Raw genomic sequence first — 27,867 nt, forward strand, 5'->3', positions numbered from 1 at the left:
GGTACCCAAGCCAGCCTCAAATTCACCATTTGGGGCAATTTTCAGTTTTTTTTTCCATGGCATTTACCTACCCAATAAAGACTTCATTACATACAAACACTAGTCAATTCCCCACCTTGAATGGAAGAGCTTGTAGGCATGCTGGGAGGAGGTGGGGTGGAGTTCCGTGGAGGAAAAAAAAAAAAAGAAGTAAAGATCACACAGAGCACATGTGCAGCCAGACCAAAGGGAGGGGGTGGGCTCAACTTGAGCAGGAATGCTCATTGGACCGTGACGACACCCCACACAGACACGTGACTGCCATATGTCATAGGCTGATGCAACCCATGCTATGACTGTCACTGACCACATTATGTCTGTTCCCACCGCATTATTACCCTATTCTTCCGCATTATGACTGTCTGACCCATAATTTGGGGCCTCTCACCGCGATATCTCTATCGTTGCAGCATAGTATGGTTTTGAAAAAAATGGCCAGGTTCCTCCACCTGCATTATGTCTATCATTTTCACTCTGTGACCATTTTTTGGCCTCAAATTTTGCCTGTGTTATGTGAGTTCAGTGCAACGGGATCATGCACTGTGCGAGCAGTGACTGTACTGTAATGTTTTGGAAGAGACAGAGTGCAATGTAGGCTTGTTTGTATATCAGCACCCAAGCGGCAGAGGAATACAATGGAGAGCAAGAGAACATCTACCTACCTGTTGCCAGCCAATGAAAAATCTGCATTAGAATTCTCCCTCCCCTGCCTTAGCAAATCAAAACTCTTCTACTCCCTACCACTGCATCTCCCCTCCCTACCCACCACCAACACCCTTTGAGCTGCGAGGCCCACCAACCGTCAACTCTCCCTCCCTCAACACTTCACTACTTTCATACTACAGTACAGTATAACCCCATTCTTTCTGAGTATTTCTTTATATCCTTTTCTTGTGATTAAGGCTGGATGTTTGATGACAACAACAGTCTCATGTCGGACAATAATGTACTTTTAGCCAGAACAAAGGGTCCTTCATGCTGGATAATGTCAAAGATTTTATGCTTACTGCCAGATGCCATTTTATTTCAGCCAATGGCTATGCCAGATAACGCAGTGTCGGACAATTGGGAGTTCACTGTACTGTATATTATACCATTTAGTTACTGTTGTAAGTGTATAATACAGTACAGTACTGCAATGGTAGTAAAACAGTTTTAAAACTGTTGGTGTGATCCAGACCAATGTCTGATATATCGGAAAACGTCCGGGTTAGCAGGGGGAAGTCCGAATGTCGCTTTCATCGGAATTTCGCTTTTTCCAGAATGGCTTGAGCCCTAATTAGTCACTAGAGTGAGGTTTTACTGTAATCACCAAAGCGAGAAAGTTGGTTGGATCGAGTCAGGTTGGTGCCACTCGACCTCTGAAATCTTGAAAGTTACTGAAAGAGCAGAGCAACTGTGAGCTTGCGAATCAATTTTGGATTTTTTTTTTGTGGGTAAATGGGCTTAATACATCAATATAAGATCTCTGGCACTAATAAAGTAATCACCAAAGCCAAAGAGTTGGTTGAATCGAGTCAGGTTGGTGCCACTTGACTTCTGAAATCTTCAAGGTTATTGAAAGGGCAGAGCGGCTGTGAGCCTATGAAGACTGTCACTTGCTTCTCGCGCTCCTAAATTGGTGTTGTAAGCATAGCGGAGAAATGTCTGAAGTTAGCGAGATATGTTATTACCTTCCACTTACAGTTGCTTGCAATGACTTCCCAATGCTGCAGGGCGTATATCTATGTCACTGGCGTTTCTGAAGGGGACATAGATCTACGCCGCTAGTGCGGTACAGGTTAAATGTGTTTATCGCTGTTTGGTACGCTGAAGGCCGGTTTGAGGGGAAGTTTAGGCTGGCTTCAGGAAGTCATTAGGGACAACTGTGCAGTAAGTTGGGACCAAATTCCTCTTTTCTCACAGGATCTGCCATTTCCACAATGCAATGTCCTGACAAGGTCAAATCATAAAAATTTTTTTATAATCCTTCCTTATCCACCTTGTCATATGCCTTTTCCAAATCCATAATTATATTCCTTCTCATGTCCTACCTCCACTACCTGCCGTACTGCATACATCTAATCCAAACGCACCTTACCACTCCTAAAATAATCCTGTTGATTACTGGCAATACATCCTGATACTGTACACTGCTTACCTATATAATCATTTTTAATATACCTTTCCTACAGTACTCGGCATTATCCCATGATAATTTTTGCACTTATTGAGATCACTTTTGTGTGCGGACACATCACAGCCTTCTTCCATTCCACTAGTACAACTCCATTCACCTGTGTCTCTCCACTGCGTTTTATTATACCTCACCAATGCCTGCTGCCCTCCCATTTTTTCTAACTACTCCCAGTATTCTTCACTTCTGCCACTGAACCATTTTCCTGCACCACTAAAATCAGTTATGTCTGCAATTGCTCTGTTCTCATCACTCCCTTTCATCTGGTTTTCAAAATATTCTTTCTATCTGCCTCTTATTTTCTTAGTTTTGTTAGTATTAGTCCACTCTCATCTCTCATATTTTCTTGCATCCTCATTGCTTTATTTTTGCTCTGGAGCTGTTTCTAGAACAGCTCCAGAGAACTCTATGTTCACTTTCCTGCTAAATTATCATTTAACTTTTTCTTTCTCTTATAATAACTCTCCACATGTTTCAATATTACTAAAAATTGTTACAAGCAGTTTCATGCATATCAGTGCCAAGTAAGACACGGCTATATCTTACCTTAATCATTTTAGTGGCTTCAATAAAGTTGATCCCATATGTACTGTGTTCATCGATTCCAGTGGCAATGGTTAAAATGTTGGGGTCAAAGATGATATCATTGGGATTAAAGCCAACAACTTCAGTTAAAATCTTGTAAGATCGTTGACAAATCTTCACTTTGTTCTCGATGTCCACAGCCTAAAACAAAATGGTAATAATGATTGAAAAATAAATATATAAATCTTACATTTATTAACTATTAAGTGCATATTAGTCTATTAATCCCATCTACCCAAAGACATACATTACAAGAAACCCTACCTATATCCAACCCTGTTGTTAATTTGAACTTTGGCTTTATCAGCCTCAGTGAGCTCACTAAACAATCATCAAACGTATTGAACAACAGCTTCATTTAGTAAGGTGATGTGGCTGCCACACTGGAAAGGGTTTTTTGTCTGCTGTTAAGACCATGAATAGGATGGATGGACAGTGTGAAGAGAGCACTGGATGCAAGAGGGATGTCTGTTGAGAATGGAGGGGTGGCTGTGCGTGATAGAAATGACTGGAGAGCAATTGTGAATGAATAAATGATGATGCAGCCCTGAGGGGATATTCTTCCACATTTGACCTGATCAGCTGATCAGGTCAGGCACAGGTAAGGGGATGGGTCCATTATGATGTGGAAGGGGTAAACCAGCTCTGCTGTTGGGCCCTGTTGCAGATGTCACGGATTACACAGCGCAGTTCACCCTCATGCAGTGCGGTGCAGTGAGGATCAGTCCCCTCTCCCCTTCGGGCTAAGATGCCGAATGAATGTGTTTAAGTGGATAAGTAAATCGGGAGTGTGTCATCCTGTCTCGGCTACCTCCCCTTCCTTGGGGGAAGCAGGCTAGGTATATGAATGTATGTATGTATGTTAATTACTTATTAAAAATATCTAATATTCATCTATGCAGATTCAAGATACACAGGTAATTTTAAAAAAATAGGGGGGAGGAATACATATAATTCTGTTAGGAACTCACCGAACAAAATTTAGTATAATTAGAATCTGGGGTTGCGAGTCTCCTCTAACGAACACTGGCCATACCGTTAGTCTTTCCCCTAACTGATTCAATATATTGAAGATTTACTGTACTTTGTATTTTATTCTGGTTAATGTAAAACTATTCTGTACATCTTAAGAGAGACATTTGCAGTGGAATGGCAAAGCACAACATACAGTAGTTCAAAGTAAACTCTCTGCACACAGTTTATTTTTCTCTCTAACGTATGGAAATGAAGCTTGGACCTTGTTGGAGGGACAGAAGCCAACAAGGAGAGCAGTGGAAATGAGTTACAGTATTTGAGAGGAGCATGCGCAGTCACATGGAGAGAGAGACTGACAAATGAGGTTGTGGTGTGGGTATGATAGAAAGTGTTAGGAGAAACACACTGAGGTGGTTTGGCCATGTAGAGAGGATGGAGAGTGAGAGACTGATGAGGAGACTGTGAGTGAGGTGGAGGGGGAGAGAGGGAGGGGGAGGCCAAGGATGAGATGAAGGGATGGAGTGCAGAGGTATATGAGAGAGGGGGGCGTCAGCTGGGAGCAGGGCAATGAAACGGCGGGGGACAGGGCAACATGGAGGCGATTTTTTGTGGCCACCCCTTACGGAATTAAGGTGTCTGGCAATAGACAGAGATAGATAGATGTTTAGTGATGACATCCACTAGTGAGGATAGTCTTATCCCTCTGCAATCACAGCATGCATTTAAAGGACGCTAGGAAACTTCACTTTAAATCAAAAATAGCCAAGCTTGAGTGTTGTATAGCTTGCTACATGTCACAAAGGCAGAGAAACATTTCCCTTTCTTATGAAAAATTTTGAAACTTGAACTTTCCAGCGATCCATGCAGGGACATTTCTTGATCAGGATCATCTTAGTGCCATACAGTTATCATTCATCATAATAAACCTCAACTTACTGAATTTTAACTTTAACAGACTTTTTGAGCTACCTGAACAAACTCATATGTCAATGTGTTCGACAAACTGACCAACCACAGAATAAAAGGAAAAAATATAAACAGTATATAGGTATTTTTTATATCATACCACATCATAATTCAATGTTCATTTATAACTTTCTGACCACAGTAAACTCCCAATCATCCGGCATAAATGGAAGGGGTCAAGGGGGAGCCACAAGGTGACATGCTGACAGATAGTGATGCAGTGCCCATCCTGCCATTGGAGCTTTGGCCCCCTTTATGGGGAGTGGACGCCAGCAGGGACCGATTTTCGACTGACAAAGGCATTTTGCAAAAGTTATCCCATAAAATAGCTCCGAGTATCACTCATTCTCTGTAAAAATTTGGCAGCCATATGATAATTCATTCTTCTTCAAAAAAAATTATTTTGCAATTCCAATTTTGAGGTCACTTACCTGCAGAAATATCAGTTTTCTATGCAATGTATAATATGACCACTTTTTTCTGATTTTTTTTGCTTGTTTTTCCTGCAAAAACTATGTCATACGTCTGGCAATGGGAGTGTGTGTATGTGGAGGGTGGCAGCATAGCGGGAAGTGCCAGAGATGCTATGACACTGGGAGGGGAGAGACGTGCCAGCCTTGGTCTCAACCTGTTCTCAGTCTGTGCTGATCTTGTCCATTTCTCATCATTTTTGGACACTTTTTGAAGCTGGGGTGACCGTCTAAGAAGCTACTGCAACTTCAGAATGCAGCAGAGAAGAATTAGATGCCATTTCAAGGGAAGAAAAATGTGTCGGAAGCAGCAAGTCTTTCTCCATCATCGCAGCCTCCCTCCTCACCTGCCCCCCCCCACTGCCACCTCACCTGACTACCCCCAACCTTCTATGTCTTTCTCTCCAACTTTATCTTCTCCAACACCCTCAAACTCTTCATAACCATCTCTAATCTTAACTCATTAAAAAAAAAAAAAAAGTACTGAAGTTGTTTCTGTTTCTAATCGTACAGACACTCCAAGTCAACAGAAAACGAGTGATATCTTGGAAATAAACTTATTGTCCTTTGGAGTGATATAACTCCATTAGTTCTGAACATAAGACAAAAGCAAAATCCCTGCAAAAAGAGGAATGAAACGGGAACATTTTGTGCACATATTTTTTTCCGAGACTGGCAAACATGATTGTAATGATTTTTAGAACACAGCAAAAGGGATGTAAAATTTGAGATAAATACTAAGACATTTGGGGAATTTTTTTGTTCAGCAATGGTGAAGATTTAAAAAAAAAAAAAAAAAAAAAAAAAAAAAAAAAACTTACGGCAATTTATTAGTGAGGGTTTTATTAGTAAAACTACCAAATATCATTGAAATCAGATTAACACACTTCGCCTGGTTTCCCATTTCTCGTGTCTCTTATTTTATATGTATTAACATACTTCCCCTGGTTTCCCATTTCTCGCATCTCTTATTTTATACATATTATGCACATATTATTTTTCTGTAAAAAGTAATCAACCAAATTAACTCAAACTTTGGGATGTTATTACTCATATTAAGCAACGAAACATAAAAAAAAAAAAATCAGACAAATCTAAGAAAAACAAATGTACCTTCATAAGTAACAACCGTCCTTCCCTTAAAACCCTGTACTGTATCTGTACTATAAAACATTTCAAAAACAGAAAAAAACAACCTTAAATACTGTAACAAGCATAATAAAATGTCACTGTACCATACAGTACAGGGGGGTTTCAATATTACAAGTACTTATTGAGCATAACCTATAAAGGGAAAATGGGGGGTTCGGTGTCTGACCATCAACAATGTTTACCAATATCGTCTGTTTGTTTTCGAAGGTTCCAACATGCTTGCATGAATCGGTTTTGGCCACCTAATGGAGGCTCGCCACGTTGTTCAATCTATGGCAGCTTCCCTATTCAGTCCCTTATCCCTGATGTTACACTCACTGACACAATCCTGGGTCTTTCTCGGTCTACCTCTCGAAACCCTACTCCTAACATTAACAATTTTCACTTTCTGCACCCAACTATCATCCCCCATCCTCTCCACATGCTCAAACCATCTCAATCTACCTCTCCTCATCACAACACCAACATTGTAAACCTAGCCCCCCCAGGCCTCACACTCAGAGATGCACTGCACATCCACCTAATCATTGTCATTTCTGTACATTTGAGCCTGTGACTATCCTTTTCCTTTACTGCCAAAATTTTCAATACCATACACCATTAGTAGAGATCAGATAAAAATGTTGTTATTTAGGTCATTTTATTTTTTTTATATTATGTATTTTCACCAAACTATGTGATGGAAAAGCTTAAAAATCTGGTTTTAATCAGCGCTTTATTTCCGTAAAAAATTCTGGAAAACAAAATCAGAAATGATACACAACTAATCCTGCACCCATGGGGGACAGGGGTGAATTCCCCCTGAAATCTATTGGCATTTCAAAACAATAGCCTTGTATAATACTGAATGATCAGTTGATCACTATCAGCAAGCCGTAAACTGAAATTAAGTAAACTGAGCTAAAAAAACGAAAAATGGAAAGGAACATATAATCAACTTTTGAATTAGCTAGCGATTCCCTTCAAAATGAAATTCTGACTACAGAACTGTATACAAAACATTGTACTATAAAATATATATAGCTCAGACTGCTGAACGACTGTGAAAGCAATTTTTAATCACGATTTTGTTCAGACTGAATAAAAATGTTATGTAGGCCATCTTAGGTACATCTCTAGCTGAAATTATATATATATATATATATATATATATTTTTCAAAAGCAGTTTTATGTGAAAAAATATTTTTTATGTACTTAACATATTTTCTCGATCTCTGAGCATTACACTCCAAACACATGCTGCATACAAAGATCCCTTTGCAAGGAGGGAGAGCCCTCTCAATGTCAGGAGAGGCAACAGCTCCCTGAACTTCTTCCAACCACTCTACACTCTAGCCACAGAGCTAGCTCCAGCCCCACCTCCAGCACATAACATGTCCCCCATATAACAAAACTCTTACGCACACTCAAGAGACTCACCAGCTAGTTCAATCCTTTCATGCCTAACAATCTCCATCTGCTCTCCCCGACACATACCTATAATGCAGTGTAAAACAATTTGAACAAGAATAAAAGTTAATTACATCTCATTCCTGTACGGATACAATTAGGTATGAATAATTAGGTAAGAACACACACACACACACACACACACACACACACACACACACACACACACACACACACACACACACACACACACACACACACACACACGTGTGAGAGAATCCTGAAAGACAGATGGATAAAATATCTGGAAGAGATGAATATTTTGGCTGAATGTCAGTTTGGATTCAGAAGTGGAAGGTCATGTGTTTCTAACTTGTTGAGCTTTTACTCAAGAGCGATTGATGTGGTACAGGAGAGAGATGGTTGGGTGGATTGTGTGTACTGTACTTAGACTTAGAGAAGGCCTTTGACAAGGTACCTCATAAGAGACTAATGTGGAAACTAGAATATGTAGGAGGACTAAAGGGGAAACTTCTGGAATGGATGAGAGACTTTTTGAGAGACAGACAAATGAGGACAGTAATAAAGGAAAAGATGTCTGGATGGAGGGAAGTAACAAGTGGAGTCCCTCACGGCTCAGTGTTGGCGCCAGTAATGTTCCTGATTTACGTAAATGATACGGTAGATGGAGTGAAGTTATGCAAGTCTGTTTGCTGATGATGTAAAGATCTTGAGGAAGATAGAGGCTGAGGAGGATTGTAAAATACTGCAGGAGGATTTGGATAGGATACACAATTGGAGCCGGACGTGGGAAATGAAATTTAATGTAAAGAAATGTAAAATATTGGAAATGGGTAAAAGTACCAGGAGGCCATCACTGAATTATTTTTGGGGTAATGAATTAATCACAAAAAGGAGAGAAGAGAAAGATTTGGGAGTGCTGGTCCAAGATAGTTTGTCACCAGAAAAGCACATTAACAAGATAGTTGGAGAGACTTATAAACTCTTGACTAACATAAGAGTAGCATTTCATTATATGGATGAGGAAATTATGAAAAAATTGATAGTGGCCATGATCCGCCCCAGGTTAGAATATGCAGCGGTAGTGTGGTCCCCACACAAAAAGAAAGATATAAACAAGATTGAGAGAATACAAAGAACAGCAACCAAGATGGTCCCCAGTCTGACAGACCTGTCATACAGAGAGAGACTGGAAAAACTGGATTTGCCTTCGTTAGAGGAAAAGAGAAAGAGGGGAGACATGATTGCGGTTTTCAGGACCATGGTGGGAGTAGATAAAATTGACAAAGAAGATCTGTTTGTATGGGATAAGAGAGCAACAAGAGGACATGGAATGAAATTGAAAAAGTCAAGCTGCTTCAAGGATATCAAGAAATATAGCTTTCCTTACAGAAGTATAGACTTATGGAATAGCCTGGACAAAGAGATCGTCCAGTCTAAAAACTTAAACGAGTTTAAAACTAAATTCGACTTATTGAGAAACAGCGACGGAAACCCACGAGCATAGTACATTCCGTGTATATCACAATTAGGTATATTAGGTAAATACTTAAATATTTGGAACGACTTAGACAAAGAGCTGGTGCATGAGAAAAACATTCATGTGTGTAAAGGTAGACTTGATGAATGTGGATATGGAGACAGGACAACACGAGCATTGCTCAATTCCTGTATACTACAAATAGGTAAATACAAATAGGTAAATACACACACACACACACACAGGGAAGAGGAAGAAAAGGTTAGGTTCGTAAGACTCGAGAGAGACACGAACCTGATGAGGGGAATATTAGGCAAGACTGACCCCGAAGGAGACAAGTGGGTAAAAGAAACTGAGGAAGTAAGGAGGATAGGGCCTTATAAGAAAGGGGAAACAAGACCAATGAGAGTCAAGTTTACATCAGAAAGTGTAATAAATGAGATACTTAAAGTGACCTGGAAATTAAGCAAAGAGGCAAGGATGGAAAATATTATAATAAGAAAAGATCTGAATGAAGAAGAAAGAGAAGTTTTAAAATCATTAAGGAAGAAGTAAAGGAAAAAAATGATAAGAGGACAGAGGAAGAATCTAATACTTTTTTTTGGAGAGTATTGGATATGAAAGTAAGGAAGTGGTACTTAAGGAAATAGAAGTGAAGGAAACTAAGGGGGATGGAAGTGAAGGAAACTAAGGGGGATGGCTGTGAAAGATCAGATGTTGAGGAAGTGGTACGGACGGAGAGTAGGAGAGAAGAGGGTATTAAAAACGTCAAAAATAATTTGAAGGTGATATATACTAATGTTGATGGTTTCATATCGACAAGGATCGAAATTAACGATTTCTTGAGAGAACATGAACCTGATGTCATGTGCTTTGTAGAGACCAAATTAAGAGAAGATATTGATGTTCATTTGGGAGATGGTAAATACAAACTGTGGAGAAAAGACAGAAAAGAAAAAAAGGGAGGAAAAGTGAAGATAGCAGTGAAGAACAACATAAATGTAGATACTGTGGAAATGGGAGAAGGCAGGGCTGAAGTGTTATATATGAAATTAGAAACTGAAGAGAATGTTAAGAGAGATATGGCGGTAGTGTATGTTCCCCCAAAGACGAGAGCATGGAAGGATGACGAATACCATGAGATGTTGTCAGATATGGCTAGCTATTTGCAAAAAATAATTGAGAAAAGCAATAATATAATTTTGGTGGGTGACTTTAACTGTAAAGAGATGAACTGGGAGGAATGGTACTCGGGAGGCGACGAGGATTCGTGGGGCACTATGTTATTAAATATCTATCTATCTATAGCCCGACGCCCTAATCCCGCAAAGGGTGGGCGCAGACAAAACGCCTCCAAGTCACTCTGTCACCCACCATTTGACTCCCCTCCCCCCAACTCACCCCCCCCTCCCTCATATACCTCTCAACTCCATCCCTCCACCTCATCCTCGGTCTACCCCTCCCTCTCCCTCCCTCCACCTCACCTACATACACCCTCTTAGTCAGTCTTTCATTCTCCATATTAAATATAATTAAATATATTATATAATTAAATATAATAATGAATAATGTGATGATGCAATGGGTCAAAGAAGAGACACGGTTTCGAGGTGAGGACACACCAGCAAGATTAGATTTACTATTTACCAAAGAACCCGATGTAATAGAATCATTGAAATATCTCTGTCCTTTAGGAAAAAGTGATCATGTGGTCATTGAGTTCCAGATGTTAATAGGGAACGTCGAGCCAAGAGACGAGCTTCATAGACAGGGAAGATACAACTTTGGGAAAGCAAATTTTACAGGACTGAGAAACTTTTTTGAAAATGCGGATTGGAGAAAATTCAGAGAAACAAGAGAGATACAGAGGAAGTGGGATATCTTTTTAGACCTCTATAATTTGGGAGTGGAAAAATTTGTACCAAGAGTAAGAGGGAAAGGAAACAGGAAAAAGGAGTGGTTTAATAGAAGGTGTATGAAAGCAAATAAAAAGAGAGAGATAAGGCGTGGAACAATTGGAGAAAGAGAGGTAACAACGGAACAAAGGAAGAATATAAAAGAACAAGAAATGAATACACAAGAATACATAGAGAAGAAGAAAGAAATTTTGAAAAAGGTATAATAGACAAATGCAAGGATGAACCCAAACTGTTTTATAGATTTGTTAATGGCAAACTGAAACAAAAGGAAGGAATCACCAAACTGAAAGTAGAAGGAGAGGTCTTTAAGGATGCGGCAATGCAAGCAGAAATAATGAACAAACGTTTCCAGTCAGTTTTCACTAAAGAAAATGAGCTTGTGGAAGGGGAGGGAGTGATTAGAAATGTTCCGGTGATGAAAGATATAAAAGTGGAGGTACAGGAAGTGTATAAATTACTGGAAACTCAAGATGTAAGGAAAGCCCAAGGACCTGATGGAATTTCTAATTGGGTACTGAAGGAATGCAGAGAACAACTGGCGGATAAAATTCACAGTTTAATCGTATGCTCACTGGAAGAGGGGAAAGTGCCACAAGAATGGAAGAGGGCAAATGTGGTACCAATTTACAAGGGAGGAAACAGGGAAGAACCCCTGAATTATAGACCAGTGTCTCTAACCAGCATGGTCGCAAAATTGTGTGAGAGAATCCTGAAAGACAGATGGATAAAATATCTGGAAGAGATGAATATTTTGGCTGAATGTCAGTTTGGATTCAGAAGTGGAAGGTCATGTGTTTCTAACTTGTTGAGCTTTTACTCAAGAGCGATTGAAGTGGTACAGGAGAGAGATGGTTAGGTGGATTGTGTGTACTTAGACTTAGAGAAGGCCTTTAACAAGGTACCTCATAAGAGACTAATGTGGAAACTAGAATGTGTAGGAGGACTAAAGGGGAAACTTCTGGAATGGATGAGAGACTTTTTGAGAGACAGACAAATGAGGACAGTAATAAAGGATAGGATGTCTGGATGGAGGGAAGTAACAAGTGGAGTCCCTCACGGCTCAGTGTTGGTGCCAGTAATGTTCCTGATTTACGTAAATGATATGGTAGATGGAGTGAACAGTTATGCAAGTCTGTTTGCTGATGATGTAAAGATCTTGAGGAAGGTAGAGGCTGAGGAGGATTGTAAAATACTGCAGGAGGATTTGGATAGGATACACAATTGGAGCTGGACGTGGGAAATGAAATTTAATGTAAAGAAATGTAAAATATTGGAAATGGGTAAAAGTACCAGGAGGCCATCACTGAATTATTTGTTGGGTAATGAATTAATCACAAAAAAGAGAGAAGAGAAAGATTTGGGAGTGCTGGTCCAAGATAGTTTGTCACCAAAAAAGCACATTAACAAGATAGTTGGAGAGACTTATAAACTCTTGACTAACATAAGAGTAGCATTTCATTATATGGATGAGGAGATGATGAAAAAATTGATAGTGGCCATGATCCGTCCCAGGTTAGAATACGCAGCGGTAGTGTGGTCCCCACACAAAAAGAAAGATATAAACAAGATTGAGAGAATACAAAGAACAGCAACCAAGATGGTCCCCAGTCTGACAGACCTGTCATACAGAGAGAGGCTGGAAAAACTGGATTTGCCTTCCTTAGAGGAAAGGAGAAAGAGGGGAGACATGATTGCAGTGTTCAGGACCATGGTGGGAGTAGATAAAATTGACAAAGAAGATCTGTTTGTATGGGATAAGAGAGCAACAAGAGGACATGGAATGAAATTGAAAAAGTCAAGCTGCTTCAAGGATATCAAGAAATATAGCCTTCCTTACAGAAGTATAGACTTATGGAATAGCCTGGACAAAGAGATCGTCCAGTCTAAAAACTTAAACGAGTTTAAAGCTAAATTCGACTTATTGAGAAACAGCGACGGAAACCCACGAGCATAGTACATTCCGTGTATATCACAATTAGGTATATTAGGTAAATACTTAAATATTTGGAACGACTTAGACAAAGAGGTGGTGCATGAGGAAAACATTCATGTGTGTAAAGGTAGACTTGATAAATGTGGATATGGAGACAGGACAACACGAGCATTGCTCAATTCCTGTATACTACAAATAGGTAAATACACACACACACACACTATTATGATTCTTGGTGTCACATATGGCATCCGACTCACCTTTCACCTTCAATGACCACATACAAGACAATATAAGGCGGTGCACCCCCAGACTCAAAGCAGTCAGGGCACTAACAAGAAAAGATGAGTAACAAAAAGACACACTCTCTCCTTATTCTATGAACATCATCATCATCATCATCATTCGGACCTCCTTTCCCACCCAAGGGCAGCAATATATCAAAACACTGACATTCTACAGCTCCCCAGCATGGGCCTCCTCCTATCTAACACCTACTACAACAACTTGAAGACTATACAGAACAATGTTATCACTAGCCTTATCAATACCACTCCCATAGCTTGCTTAACACTTTGAAACCAAAGTCTTCCCTGTTAAAGAATATTTTGACAAGAAAGGCACACAATTTTGCACAGATGCCTGCAATAACAACAGACACTGCTGTCATTATTTAATGACTGTCACATAACACAACCAGATTCAGAAAACAATCATACAATAACACAACCAGATTCAGAAAACAATCATCATACAATAACACAACCAGATTCAGAAAACAATCATCATACAAACATTACTAGTCCATCTTCCATAACATCCCACCTCCACACACTCCAACACCAGCAATGAAAACACACCAAGATACTCATTTAATTTAATGTGCAGGGTTATACACACTTTAATTAGAAGACTATACTACAAGCCCCCCTCATGACATCCACTCATCAAAGATATCTTTATATAGGGCAGATTGGCTTCACCTAGCTAGGCTTTGATCAGGCTATCCCTCATCCATCCTCAGTTACCAGCTTCAATTTAAGCTGAACAGAATCACAGATGATGTGTGCCCCACTTGTAGACTAGGAGGTCCACACACCATAACACACATAATGGAATGCTACACTATGTTGGGCATATCAACTGTGTAGGAAACCTATGGGATGAACCAACAGGTGCAGATGATTACCTATGGTCGACAGGTCTGCTTGGCCAGACAAATTGGGGTTAAACAACTGAAGTTACTAAGTTGGTTCAAGCCACTTTCCATTCACCAAAAAGTACACTGTGATAAAAGAATGCAAGTGATTCTGAAACAAATTCCACCTCCTCAATTCAACCATATAAGACTCTGGTTTGAAGTTTCACCTAGATTCTCAGTGAAGTTCCACACCAGTTTCAATAAGTTTAAAAATAATATATCTACTGTAAACAGAACTTTATCAACACGGCATTACCTCACAGACATTGTTATATTACCCCTGAGGTTTAATTCACTCCCAGTCTGAGAACCAGTGCTCCACATGCTAAAAATCATTATTCCTTCTTTCTAAATATTTTCACATTTTCACCTTTAAATTTCTCCAAACATCCCTTGTTTTTTGCATTTGTTCCACCCCAGAGAAGTTAAAATTACACCAGCAGAAAATAAGACTTAGTAAACTCAGCATTACACAGTACAAATGATTTTAATGTCAAGTCATACCTGTCCAACTTCATCAAAGGCCATCACAACAACTGCAGCCCCATATTGCTTTATTCGTCTTGCTTTATTCACGAAGTCATCTTCCCCTTCCTTCAGGGAGATTGAGTTAACAACGGCTTTGCCCTGTGTAACCTTCAGACCGGCTTCAATCACCTCAAACTTGGACGAGTCAATGCACAAAGGAACCTGTGAAAAGAAATAAAAGACGTTTTACAAATCCAATCCATACCTTCGTAGCAATTAGCTGGCACACACTTGAAATAAGTGGCAGGCTCCCTCCCTCCCCCTCGTTTTTTAAGAATTGTTATGGACATGAGAAGATATTTCAGAGGAAAGAACGAGGGGGTATTCTGAAACTAAAAGGTACTTAAAAAATCATTAAAGGATGAAAAACAAAAAGGGCTCCCATGCAGCCAAAATTTACAGTCATTCTGCATGGAGGATGTGGTGGTATTCCTTGTAAGATGGCCTGAGCCAACTTAAAAACCACCAGCAAGTACCTGTACTCTGGGGCTGAAGGGTGAACCTCTTAACAGCTACAGATTGAGGCAAAAGGTAACTTAACCCGCCGCGTGCCAGTGCCATTTTAAAACGGTTTGACATATTTTCGTGACCAGTGCCAGTGCCGTTTGAAAACGGTTTAAAATAAAAAAAAAATCACTGTGAGAGCATTTTTCAAGATTCGCAGGTAAAAATTGACAGGCATGTATGGTAACTGTTCCTCTACCATTCCCCAGGCTGTCAAGGCCATACACTCACTCGCTCCCCCCGTCAAGCTCACTCTGCCTCACTCTCCATGTGTGCCTCACCCAGTGTTGTACACAGTGAAGGCATTTTGTAAATATTTTCAAGCAAGTGTAAGTTGTAAATATTTTCTTGTAAGTGTATGGACTATATAGTGAAGTCAAGTTGTAAATACCTTCTTGTAAGTGCCAGGACTATACATAAAGAAGTTAGGTTTACCTATCTTCAAGTAAGTGTAAGATAATGCATTCACAGTGAGAAAGACATGCAAATTGTGACATGTTGAAGTAATAAGTAATCAGAAAAGTGTACTGAACATTGCTATACGAAAGGAGGATGGCAAGGAGACTGCAGGAATGAATGGTAGAGAAGAAGGCTATGATTAACTATGCATGCCTTGATGAACAACTGAAAAGACAAGTTTTAATATATGAGTGTAGTCAGAGGAACGAAGGATGAAATGTTCCATACAGTAGCTTTATCAGACTTATTGAGAGAGGTGACAGGAAAAAAAGGGGGAAGGAGGGAATAATAAAGTAGATGGGAAGGTGCTCTGAGAAGGAAGCTGCAAAAACAGGGTAACAGGAAAATGTTCAGTAAAACGGCAACAGAGAAATTAGGCATGTACATGGCGAATATTACAGGAGGTAGTACGTGTACGTGCAGTAAGCAAAGGGGTGTGCAGTGTGTATTTACCTACAGTAATTGTACTTACCTAATTGTGATATACAGGAAATGGGCTATGCTCATGGGGTCCCGTCTCTTTTCTCACTGTCAAATTTAGCTTTAAACTTGTTTAAGTTTTTAGACTGGACAATCACTTTGTGCAGGCTATTCCACAGGTCTATACATCTACTGTGTGTGTGTGTGTGTGTGTGTGCAGGAGAGGTGGGAAAGCAAAGGGGACAGCTTAGTGGAATGAGTAAGTAAGAGCAATAGTGTCTAAAAAGGAAAACATCCAAGAAATTGTTAGGGAAAAGAAAATTAAGAGGCAGAATGGCAGAAAAGAGAAGACTATGCTAAATAAAAAAATCAGCAGACAGTTCAGTGGGAAATGTTAAAAACCTAGTCTTTTTTTAAAGGTTACAACCTATTTTTCATTCACAGCAAAGCTGGGAATAGCGCCGTTACTAGCAGCGGCGCTACATAGGGCCGCTACTATTTTAATGGCGATGGTGGTAATGCCATTACTATTTTTAGCCAGTAGTGGAACTGAGAGCGCCGCTACTTTTGGGCCATACTCGCGCGTTACCGCGCTCCTCGCTACTCACGTGATGAATACAGGTCCGGAGTCGGTGAGGACATACAGATGCCGACAGTCTGTTGTATTTATTAATGACGAAAAATAATACTTTCGTCAATTCTGTCAATGATGTTTGTTCTACATTACAGCAGTAATTTATTAATTATTATTTATTAGTAATGTGCAATAATTAGACAGGACTTTGCTAGTTAACTATCAATCATTTAAATTACATAACTGGCAGCTTGGCGAGCAGCACACACACACACACACACACACACACACACACACACACACACACACACACACACACACACACACACACACACACACACACACACACACACACCTCTAACTATCCCCGTCTCTAACTCCCGCTCTCTCCCCCACTCTCTCTTTCAAACTAATTCCCACTCACTACGTTATTATTTCGTAACAGTATGTACCTTTCCGTTTAATGTAATGGAAAAAAACATTGCTACTGTATAAATAGCCTTTAAAAGAAAGCCCCAGTTCATTTTTACTTTCCTTTTCTTACATATCTTAAATAGATATCGTTGAAAATATAATAAATCTATATAATATGTATCAATGGTAGGCCACACTTTTTTGCCTTTTATTTACGTATGTAACTTTCAGTAGGTATACTAGGTAACAATGTAAAATAACATTTGTTACATTATACAGTAAATATCTTTTTCCTGTACTTTCGGCTCTAAGCTTCATTAAAGTGACTCTGACATGTTTATGATATATAATTTTTTTTTTTTTTCCATATAAGTATATACTGACATTACCGGTACACAACATAACCACTCAGACTGACTAATATTATCAAAACAGTATATAGTGTACTGCTATATCACAGATTTTTGTTAACCTTTCCTTCGTGTAACTTTTTCTTATCCACAGTAGCAGTGGCGGGAGCAGGAGCGGCGCTACATTTCATATCAAGTAGTGAAACTAGTAACGCCACTACTTTTTCGAGCTAGTAACAGGAATGGGAGCGCCGCCACTTTTTATTAGTAGCGTTCCCAGCTTTGATTCACAGTGGGTGAATTTGGAGGCACCCCTGAGAGAGAGAGAGAGAGAGAGAGAGAGAGAGAGAGAGAGAGAGACAGACAGACAGACAGACAGACAGACAGACACAGACAGAGAGAGTCTTTGCACCATTTTTAACATCATGCAAGCATTAAAGTTGGTGACAGGAAGAATGATCTGATTCAGAATGCTGAGGAAAGTGAACATTGCTTCTTGCCTCCAATTAATCATTGCATTTCATTTTGTTTTGGAAGGCTCCAACATGCGTGCATGCATCGGCCTTGGTTTCCTAATGGTGGCTCTCCTTGCTGCTCAATCTCTGGCAGCTTCCCTATTTAGTCCCTTATCCTTGAGGTCACACTCAATGACCTCGTCCCAGGTCTTTTTCAGTTTAGCTCTTGCTACCCTACCACCAACATTAACACTTCTCTCTTTCTACACCCAATTATCATCCCCCATCATCTCCACATGCCCAAACCATCTCAATTTACCTCTCCATATCACAACACCTATACACTTCAGTCCCATCCTACCTCCCAACTCTTCCATCATAAACCATGCCCCACCCAGGTCTCCCACTCAGGGACGCACTGCACATCCACTTAATCGTTGCCATTTCTGTACATTTAAGCCTGCAAATATCCTCATCTTTTACTGCCCAGGTCTCACTACCATACAGCATTACACTCCTAACACACTCCTAATTAACCCTCTCAGGCACAGTCACGCGATTTGCGTGACATGTGGATTTTCTCAATTTTTTCAGTCACTCAAATCGCGTTCCTAAGCACAAAAAAATTAGCCAAAAATTAAGTTTCTGGTGAAATCGCGTCAAATTTTGAAGAATTGTAGCAAGTATAGCGCTTTCCAATGGTAAGGCATTGGCAACACTGAGCTGCTTCATTGGGCCCAGCACGTAGCAATATACCTCAGTCTCTTCCAAGCAGCCAGGCGGTGGGTTGCGTTGTGTCTTCAGTCCCTTTAAACTCCTACTAATTCTCCCCCTCCTTCCTGAGCCGAAGCCCCTATGGACTCAGTGTGATAATGCAATATTTATGAGCATATTTGTACGTGATATTGTCGATGGAACATAGATATATGTCACGAAAAGGAATTGTGTCCGTTATGAAGTGTTAGGCCTATGAGCCGATATGCGTGTTCACTATTGCGGGGTTTTGCCTCTCGCCCTCCCCAAGGCCCATGGCGTGATTACAAATACGCATATAATGAAGCCAATGCCTAAAGTTTATTTTGTGTGAAAGATATTGTGGCTGGCTTGGTGAAATTATGGTACCATAGTGTGGAATGGGGCAGGCATCAAGTACAGTTTTTATAGTCGGGAAGGAAGAATTAGAGGTGTTTAGTGATGGAATTATTGTGCTTCTGATAGTGAAAATGCGTCTCGAATTGTGTGAAATATACGTCAAACATGCTGCGGGTGTTCGTAAAGGAGTGTGGTGTGTGCCAATACAATAGAGTCGCAGTGAGGGTTCACAGAGAAATATTTCATGCATTCACTGACTTTACTAAAACAAAGTGCAGGTGTCAGAGACAAGAAATATGCCACAGCCACATATACATACGTATGTTGCGCAGCGAATGTTCGTGGAGAAATCTATTGTGTGGATCGCATGTGTTTTAGGCAAATGTATCGCAAGGAGAGAAGAAAATACGCCGCAGCCACAGACACACACAGACACACACACACACACACACACACGCACACACACTCACCCAGTCCCACACACTCACCCACATGCACACGCTCACCCACACGCACACGCTCACCCACACGCACACGCTCACCCACACATGCACACCCACACACGCACACCCACACACGCACATGCTCACACACTACATAACTCCTCACCTTCAAGCTACTGCCAGCATCTCAACACCTCTGGAGGAAGTGAGTTACCCGTATTTTGTTGATCTGTATATTGACCTATTTCTATAGTTCAATATTTTTTACACAAATAAATAATGTTTTTTACATACACACATATGAGATGGAAGAAAGTTCAGCTTCTTTGTCAGAACCTAGCAAAAAGACTAGTGGTCATGTCGAGTTTCTGACAGCACTATCAAAAACCTGATGATATTTTACGTGTATACTTTGAGTTAAAAAGAAAATAATAAAACGTAATGAGCGAAAATATGTAGCCGTGGGTGAAGTAGGGAAAGAGTGTTTTTTATCTCGCGTGCGGGTGGGGAAGAGTATTCTACGTTTGTTGTCCAATTACTCCATAACTATTGGATGTGTCGATTTCCTGTAAGAACCATGATAAAGAGCAGTAAATTCTATGTATGTTCATTTGCAGAATATAAGCCTCTGGGAGCATTTTCTGTTGGAAAAGTTGGGGGAACAGACTTTCGGTAAAGTCGAAAGTGCTCGGAGGAGTAATCTCACTTTGTCGGCCAATTACTCGAAAACTATTGGACGTATCGATTTCCTATAAGAACCTTGACAAAGAGCAGTAAATTCTACTTGTGTACAAGACATAACAATGTAATATCCACGATAAGAATTCGTTGTTACGTAGGCGGGAATATTGCATATGCTGTGCGCACATCACGAAAGTGACATCCGGACGTGAGTTCCCAGTCGGTTTTGGTGATTTACTCGAGAACTATGAGGCGTATGGAAACCAAGAGGTGCTCATTAGAAAGCTGGTGAAATTCTTCATAATATTATGCAATAAAAACATAACATCTGTGAGAAAATTTCCATATTAGAGCTCCTTGATTTTTTTTCAAAAATGGCTTTCAGTTGTTGGCTATTTTCTCGAAAACTACACATCGTATCAACACCGGATTTGTCTCTTTAGTAAGCTGATGAAATTCTCTATCAAAACTTCCAATAACATTTTCCTGTATGATGGAAAACACTTGAATGGTGATGTTGGGAAGTGAACGTGACGTAGCGAAATTTTATTCAAGGCCGCCTGATGTTGTTTTATTCTTGTTTTCCTGTTTTTTTGTGGTGCTTATCAGCTAGAACAAACATCGACGAATAAGATGACATAGGTTTCATGGGAGTATATTGATGTTTGGGTGGCGAAAATAAGGAGAGAATACATATTATTTGCCACGCGCAGGCAGCCGGGCCGGGCGGCTTCGCAGATAAAGTCGTGCGCCGGAAAACTTACTGAAACTTATCGTGCGCAAGAGGGTTAATGTATTCTGATATCACTTCATAAGGCATGATGATTTTCCTCCAAAGTCACAATGTCTAATCTATTCAGAGTGAGCACTTGTGTAAGTCCTAGACTTGACGATTCCATTTGTTTGTGGCCATGCATACGCCAATCTCATCCATGGATACTGGTTTGCCACCAAAGTCTTGCTTGTCATGATGTCGAGAGAATGAGGGAATATTTCCCCCAAATTCACTCATTTCATGTGAAAAATTGATTTATGACTTTGTTAAAACTAGCTTTTTCACTCTTCTCTCCCTCATTTGTAGGTACACTTGAGGAAGAGTCCCCAGGATGGCTGAATGGGAAAGTGAGAGCACCTGGACAGACTAAAGGAGTCTGGTGTCTTTAGCAAGTTGACCAGAGCAGGAAGAATTAACATGCTCTGTGAAGCTCAGCTCAACAGTAATTCAATGAAGCTATCACTGAGGTTGAACGCTTTGAACTCTGCTAAGTGTGCCCAGGGTTGTGCTCTGCTGGGATGTGTTGGATGAGTGATCATGCTCGCAATGCCCAGCAAGCCCTCTGGTGGGCAGCCAGGCTGCCCTGGCGGAAAGCAGAGCTGCCCGCCAGGGGATAACCCTGCAAAATGCCACACAACCCTGACTGGGCCAAAAAAGGGACCTGTCCTTTCTAAATGAGAGGAAATCTTAGAAAGAAGAGAAAAATGGGCAAGTGATGTACATCAAACACAAATCTTTAAGCAGACAGTCCTCGATGAACAACTCTCCCCGTGGTGTAAGGAAACGGGGAGAGAAATCTCAAGTTCCATGTGCCAGGTGGTGGTACTGTATGCTCAATGGAGCTGAGCATACAGTAACAGTTCCTACAGTAAAGAACAAGAAATAATGAGAGGATATTACAAAATAAATCATACATGCAGTATATGAGGACCCTCTTGTACACACACACACACACACACACACACTAAGTTGTATTTCAGGTCATCATCATCATCATCATCATCATCATAAAGACTCCTTTCCCACTCAAGGGCAGGGTGCACACAAACACACACACACACACACACACACACACACACACACACACACACACACACACACACATCAAGAAATATTGCTTTCCATATAGATGCACAGACTTGTGGAATAGCCTGGACAAAGAGATCGACCAGTCTAAAAACTTAAACGAGTCCAAAGCAAAATTTGACTTACTGAGAAAAAGAAATGGGACCCCACAAGTGTAGCTCATTTCCTGTAAATCACAACTAGGTAAATTCACACCCACCCACACCCACACCCACACACACACACAAAGTTGTGTTTCATCACCATCCGGACTTCCTCTCCCACTCTAGGGCAAGGTGAGGAGGAGCAATGTCCAGACAGCCCAAATTTGTCCAATTCCATGGGCCATGCCTCCATTCACTCATCTATCAAGCCCATGGAATCCTGGCTCCATTAGACAGGAGAAAATTTTTTTGCCATATTCTGCTGCTTCATATACAGTACATCTATCTGACAAGAGTCAATCCAAACGCTGTCAAATTACAAAGGCGAGCTAAATCCCTGATTATGAGCTTCTCCACACAAAATTCATCCTGCCAGTTCAGTCTCTTGTCAGTCCCTTTGCCTCACCAACTTCCATACCTCTTCCTCACACATTCATCCATCATATCCCTCCACCTTCTCCTTGGCCTACCTCGCCTCCTTCCTCCTTCCAATTTGCTCAGATATACCTTTTTCACCACTGTATTGTTATCCACTCTCTCCACATAACCATACCATCTCAGTACACACTCTTCAATTCTGGTGTCCACAGACTTGCTCACTCCGCATCTTTCATGAATTACATTATTTCGTATCCTATCCACTCTCTGTACTCTACATAATTCCTAAGCAGTCCTATCCCCACTGCTCTTACTCTTGACTTTTCATTTTCATGCCACACCATAGTCTCACATCCATATGCTAAAACTGGCACTAACACTCCTTCATGTAAGCCTCATGAAGCTGCAACACTCAAGCCACTGTTTTTTTATCAAGCCTTCATAGCACCACCTACTTTTCTTCCTTGTGTCACTCTACTTTCCACTTCTTTTGCACATTTTCTTTTCTTATCTATTACTGTACTCAGGTATTTAAACTCTCTCACCAATTCCAGTCTCTCTCCATTAACTGTAACATCACACTGGGAGTCACCTTCTCTCTCAATAACGATCACTTTACTCTTTTCTACATTTACTCTTAAGGCATGACACTCACAGACATCTACAAAACACTGCACAAGTCTACCAAGCTCTTGTCCAGTATTTGCAAGTAGAACTGCATCATCAGCATACAACAGATTCGAGATATTCCATCCAGCTCCATTCATTATCAATGCCATCCCCTATGTACAAGCAAATAAGGTCCTTGTAGACAGTCAGCAACCGAGGGATTAGAGAATGCATGGAGTTACTTCAGCATCCACATCCTCTGCAAAGCTACTTTTGTGTGAGAAGTTTTATATATACAGCTACTGCAAATTGACTTAGAACCTCCCCTCCACAAGGAATTAAAACATACAGAACTCATAGTATATCACAATGTTTGTTCATGAAAAGCCATTCATTAATATGAAATCATGTTTCCCTTGTTTTTCAGGACCAGCTGGATGCATTCTGGCATGGAATCACTTAGATCTTTAAAGTAATCTAAGGACATTTCTTTGCACCAAACATTTGTCAGTTTAGTCTTGAGGTTGTCCAGGTTGGATGTCTTCTTCTATGCCATGATTTTCTTCATCTTTGTCCAGCACTTTTCCATCGGATTTAGATCCTAACTGTTGCCAAGCCAATCAAGGACTTCAATCCCATTATCCTGAAGCCCTTTTGTCACCTTGCTTGACTTGTGACATGGAGCTGAATCATGCATGTAAAAAGTCACACCCATGAATAGCAAAAAAGTTTAACAAATGATCTTTCAGAACTTAAATGACAGGCCACCATTCATCATCAAGTTCTTAGGATGAAAGTAGAGGCCTCCCCTTCCCATTTCACCTGAGAAACACCCCCATACCATTAATGATTGTGGGTGCTTAAAAGGCAGCACCGTGTAAGCAGGGTCATATCGACTACGGGAGGCAGGGCGACAAACCTTGGCAGAAAGCACCTGGAACACCTGAAATGTGTTTTCATTGGAAAACATAACTTTTCTCCATTCATCCGATGTCCAGTGTGCAAAATTCTTGGCTAACTGAATGCACTGCTTCTTCATGCAGTCAGTGAGAAGCGGTTTCTTGGCTGCGGAGCAGCTTCGCAAACCCAGCTTCTTCTGCAAGCGGTGTTGGATAGTTCGAATTGAGATGTCTTGTAACAGCTGGGGATGCAGTCTCTTCAATTCTGCTGCTGTCAGTCGAGGATTTCTGATCACTTCCCTCTTCAGAAGCGTATCTGTACCTCTGGAAGTCGTCCTCTTCTTTCCACCGCCATGCTTGTGCACTGGTGCAACACCAGGTGGTAGGTGGCGCGTTGCAGCAAGATTCTTCATGACGGTCGACTTTGCATGTCCAGTACATTCACAAATCATGTTGATAGGGACATTATCCTGCCTCCATGCAATGATAAAGACCCTCTTATCCTTTAATCAGTACTTTCCAGGCATGACAACTCAACTCTAGGAAAATAACAGGGCAAACAGTAACGCATGCGAAAAAAGAGGGAGGTGCAAGCTCGGAGCGACGGGAACAAATACTCACACTCTCGCTTCTGGGCAAGCATTGATGTGCTGAGTGTTTCACCACCTCCTGCCAACACTAGAGGAGTTGCCAGTTACTTCTTGCCCAAAATATTCACTTGGTAGAGGTGGAAACACAAAGCAAAGACAGACAACTCTCCCATAGCAATTCTGTGTGTAGGTCCTAAGTCAATTTGTGGTGGGAGTACTATATATACAATATATGATGGCAGGTGGCGGCACCCACCATCTACTAACTCAATGTAGTGCTGCTCTTGGGTGTCTACCCTTTCCTCTCTTCCTTCTTTCCATCCTTCCTCTTCTGGCTTTATTTCCTTCATTCTTTTCTCTTCCTTCTGCCTATGGGTGACTCTACACTGAGTGACATGCCAAATGGTTTCCTGTACACCAGGAAACCATTTACTATGCTAGGTTTTAACCATATAACCAAAATATGGCGCCTGGTGGTTTAGTCGGTAACAAAGGCGCTCCAAGTGGATTAAGCCTGTGTAGGTTTGTATCCAAGGGATGGTTGGGGTTTATTGCTCATGTAATGCCACTTAGGGATGACTGAGGCTGGTCACTCACATTTTAAATGTCAGGACCAACTTGCCTAGCCAGGGGCTCCTACTCTCCTCATGGGGAAACATAGGACTGGATGAAGGATGGATGGATGGATGTGTATAAATATATATAATATATATATATATATATATATATATATATATATAACAGTACCCTCACATCCAACATGGTAATATTGTCATGCATGGGTACGTGTTGGACCAAAAACGTGTTGGACTAACAATAGAGCTTATGGGGAAAAATGAATTATATCAGCAACCCTAGGAAAAGTCACCCTAAATACCTACCATATACCTATACATATATTGGTACTATTGTAATTATAATAAATGGTACTGTGCTATGAATGATAACTAACCTTTTAGGATAGTGTTGGTGGGCTTGCTGGGAATGGAAGGTGGTATCCAAGGCTGTAGGTAGTCCTACTGGGTCCCCGGAGGATGGCTGCTGGCGTCACTAGCGGGTAATGGCTGTTGCTCCTCCTCAACCTCCCTCATAAATCCTTCGAAATCACACTCAGAATCACTATCTTCGTCCACAGCCATGGAAGGTCCTGCTTCTGCCTGTCCTAGCACTCTGTAATCCTCGGCAAAGAGCATGCTTCTCACACTGTTGCCAAAGCCCCGTCTCGTGACTGTGGAAAGTGATCGCTGTCGCTGACTCAGTAGAGAATAAGGAGAAGCAACTTTGTTTATAAACTGGTACGCACGCCGATGAGAAGGGTTTCAAAACGATTGATATTTATTCTAAAATATTAATATGTATTCAGTGTCCGGCTAAATTTCAATGCTGTAGTACGATACATTCTCTGTCGAGTCGCCTGGGTTTTGGTGTTTTGCCCGTCGTATCCTCAGCAGGAATCCATCCAAATGAATTCCAAATGCCCGTGGTATCGTCGGCAATTTTACCAAGTTACCGTTCCGATTTACCATCATATCCTCGGAAAACCTGGTATGAAGTGCCGTGTGATAGCCTTCAGCTGCCAGGATCTTGTCTTGGTTTTTTATTATGGTCCTCACGTTGGCTTCATTCATGTCGTAGGCCTTGGCAATGTCAACTTTCCTCTCCCCTTTCTTCTTCCTCTCGATGCTTTCTAGCTTGGTGGCCTGAGGGAGGTGCCGACGCTTCTTGGGGTTCTCAGAAGGCTTCCTAGGCATCGTGAGCAGGATAAAATGCAGTAACAAGGGCAGAAAATGCAGCAAGAAAAAAGCACCTTCCAATGCAATTATGCGACTGAGTGGCGCTGTGGCGGGAGAAATTTAAACAAAACATCACGTGACACCAGAAGCGTTTTTAATTGGGCGGCATCAAGATCACGTCATGATAGCGGGCGGGGAAGGCTATTTGATCAGAAGTTTTCATTGGCTATCATCATCATGGGAATGTCCAGTATGACCGTGTTGGACTGGGGGTGATCGTGCTAGAGGTGAACTCTGCGGATTTCGCCCACTTCTCGGAGCTCTGTGCATGTTATGCTAACACACTCGTGTTGCAGTAATTAAATCGTATTAAATAATACTAATTATTTGCTCTCCGTGCTGGACGTGAATTGTGCTGGACTAACGTGTGTTGGACACAAGGGTACTGTATATATATATATATATATATATACAGTCGGCGCAATGGAAGTCTGGACCCTTTAATTCGCACCATATATTTGGTAGGGTCCAAGAAATATTGTAGGAAAAATCCTGTAGTTGGTGGATTTTTTCTGGTAGTTTCTAGCGACTTTACAGGCTTACCACCACATGCTGTGAGTTTATGAGCTCAGTGCCTGCCTGACTGTGGATGAGAAAGTACGTCAGATTTTCTTGTCCTGCCTGGCCTTTGTTAATTTCAAAGCTCTCGTTTTCACACCCTGCTCTGCCTGTGAATCATTGGAGATGGGTCTCAAACCACTAACTGATGTAGAAAAAGCCTGAATTTTGACTATGAGAGAGAGGAAAATGTAAAAATTAAGGAGAGGCTTCAGTGCAGCAGTACGGCTGGGGATCTTGAAGTCTGTATGAAGTCGATGCTGTATGGTTCTTTCAAACAAATCTTTCAGCAATTGTGAATACATATCTTTCAGTTGTCTAGCAGTCAAACGTGGGTCTTTTATCACAGCTTGCCTCAGTAACCTGTCTGTAGTTGGTGATGTCTTCCTTTTAGGTCCTAGCCTGTCTTTATGTTGGGGAATTGTGTTTTTTAGCAGGTGGCGGGCAGCAGCAAGGAGTGACATAACGGTAGATTTTCCTCACTCAGTTCGAATACAAATATCCTTAATTTTTACATTTTCCTCTCTCACAGTTAAAATTCGGGCTTGTTCTACATCAGTTAGTGGCTTGGGACCCATCTCCAATGATTCACTAAGGCAGAGGAGGGTGTGAAAACGAGAGCTTTGAAATTAACAAAGGGCAGGCAGGACAAGAAAATCTGACATGCTTTCCCATCCAAAGTCAGGATGTCACTGAGCTCATAAATTCACAGCATGTGGTGGTAAGCCTGTAAAATCGCTAGAAACCACCAGAAAAAAATCCACCAACTATAGGAATTTTCCTACAATATTTCTTGGACCCTACCAAAT

General features: G+C 41.0%; 1 protein-coding gene across 2 annotated transcripts in view; it reads right to left on the reverse strand.

The window, feature by feature from the left end:
• The window catches only part of LOC145412627 (methionine synthase-like), a 419,211-nt gene that overhangs the window by 195,821 nt on the left and 195,523 nt on the right, over positions 1–27,867 (reverse strand). For both annotated transcript variants that reach the window (XM_080282544.1, XM_080282543.1), the window contains exons 11-12: positions 14,812–14,997; positions 2,762–2,941 (exon numbers count right to left, since the gene is read on the reverse strand). In XM_080282544.1, the coding sequence (XP_080138670.1) occupies positions 2,762–2,941; positions 14,812–14,997 (366 nt within the window). The remainder of the gene's footprint in view (positions 1–2,761; positions 2,942–14,811; positions 14,998–27,867) is intronic.

The sequence above is a fragment of the Coenobita brevimanus genome, chromosome 93 (genome assembly GCF_032717465.1).
Source record: "Coenobita brevimanus isolate Jiangsu-jjx chromosome 93, ASM3271746v2, whole genome shotgun sequence".
NCBI lineage: Eukaryota > Metazoa > Arthropoda > Malacostraca > Decapoda > Coenobitidae > Coenobita > Coenobita brevimanus.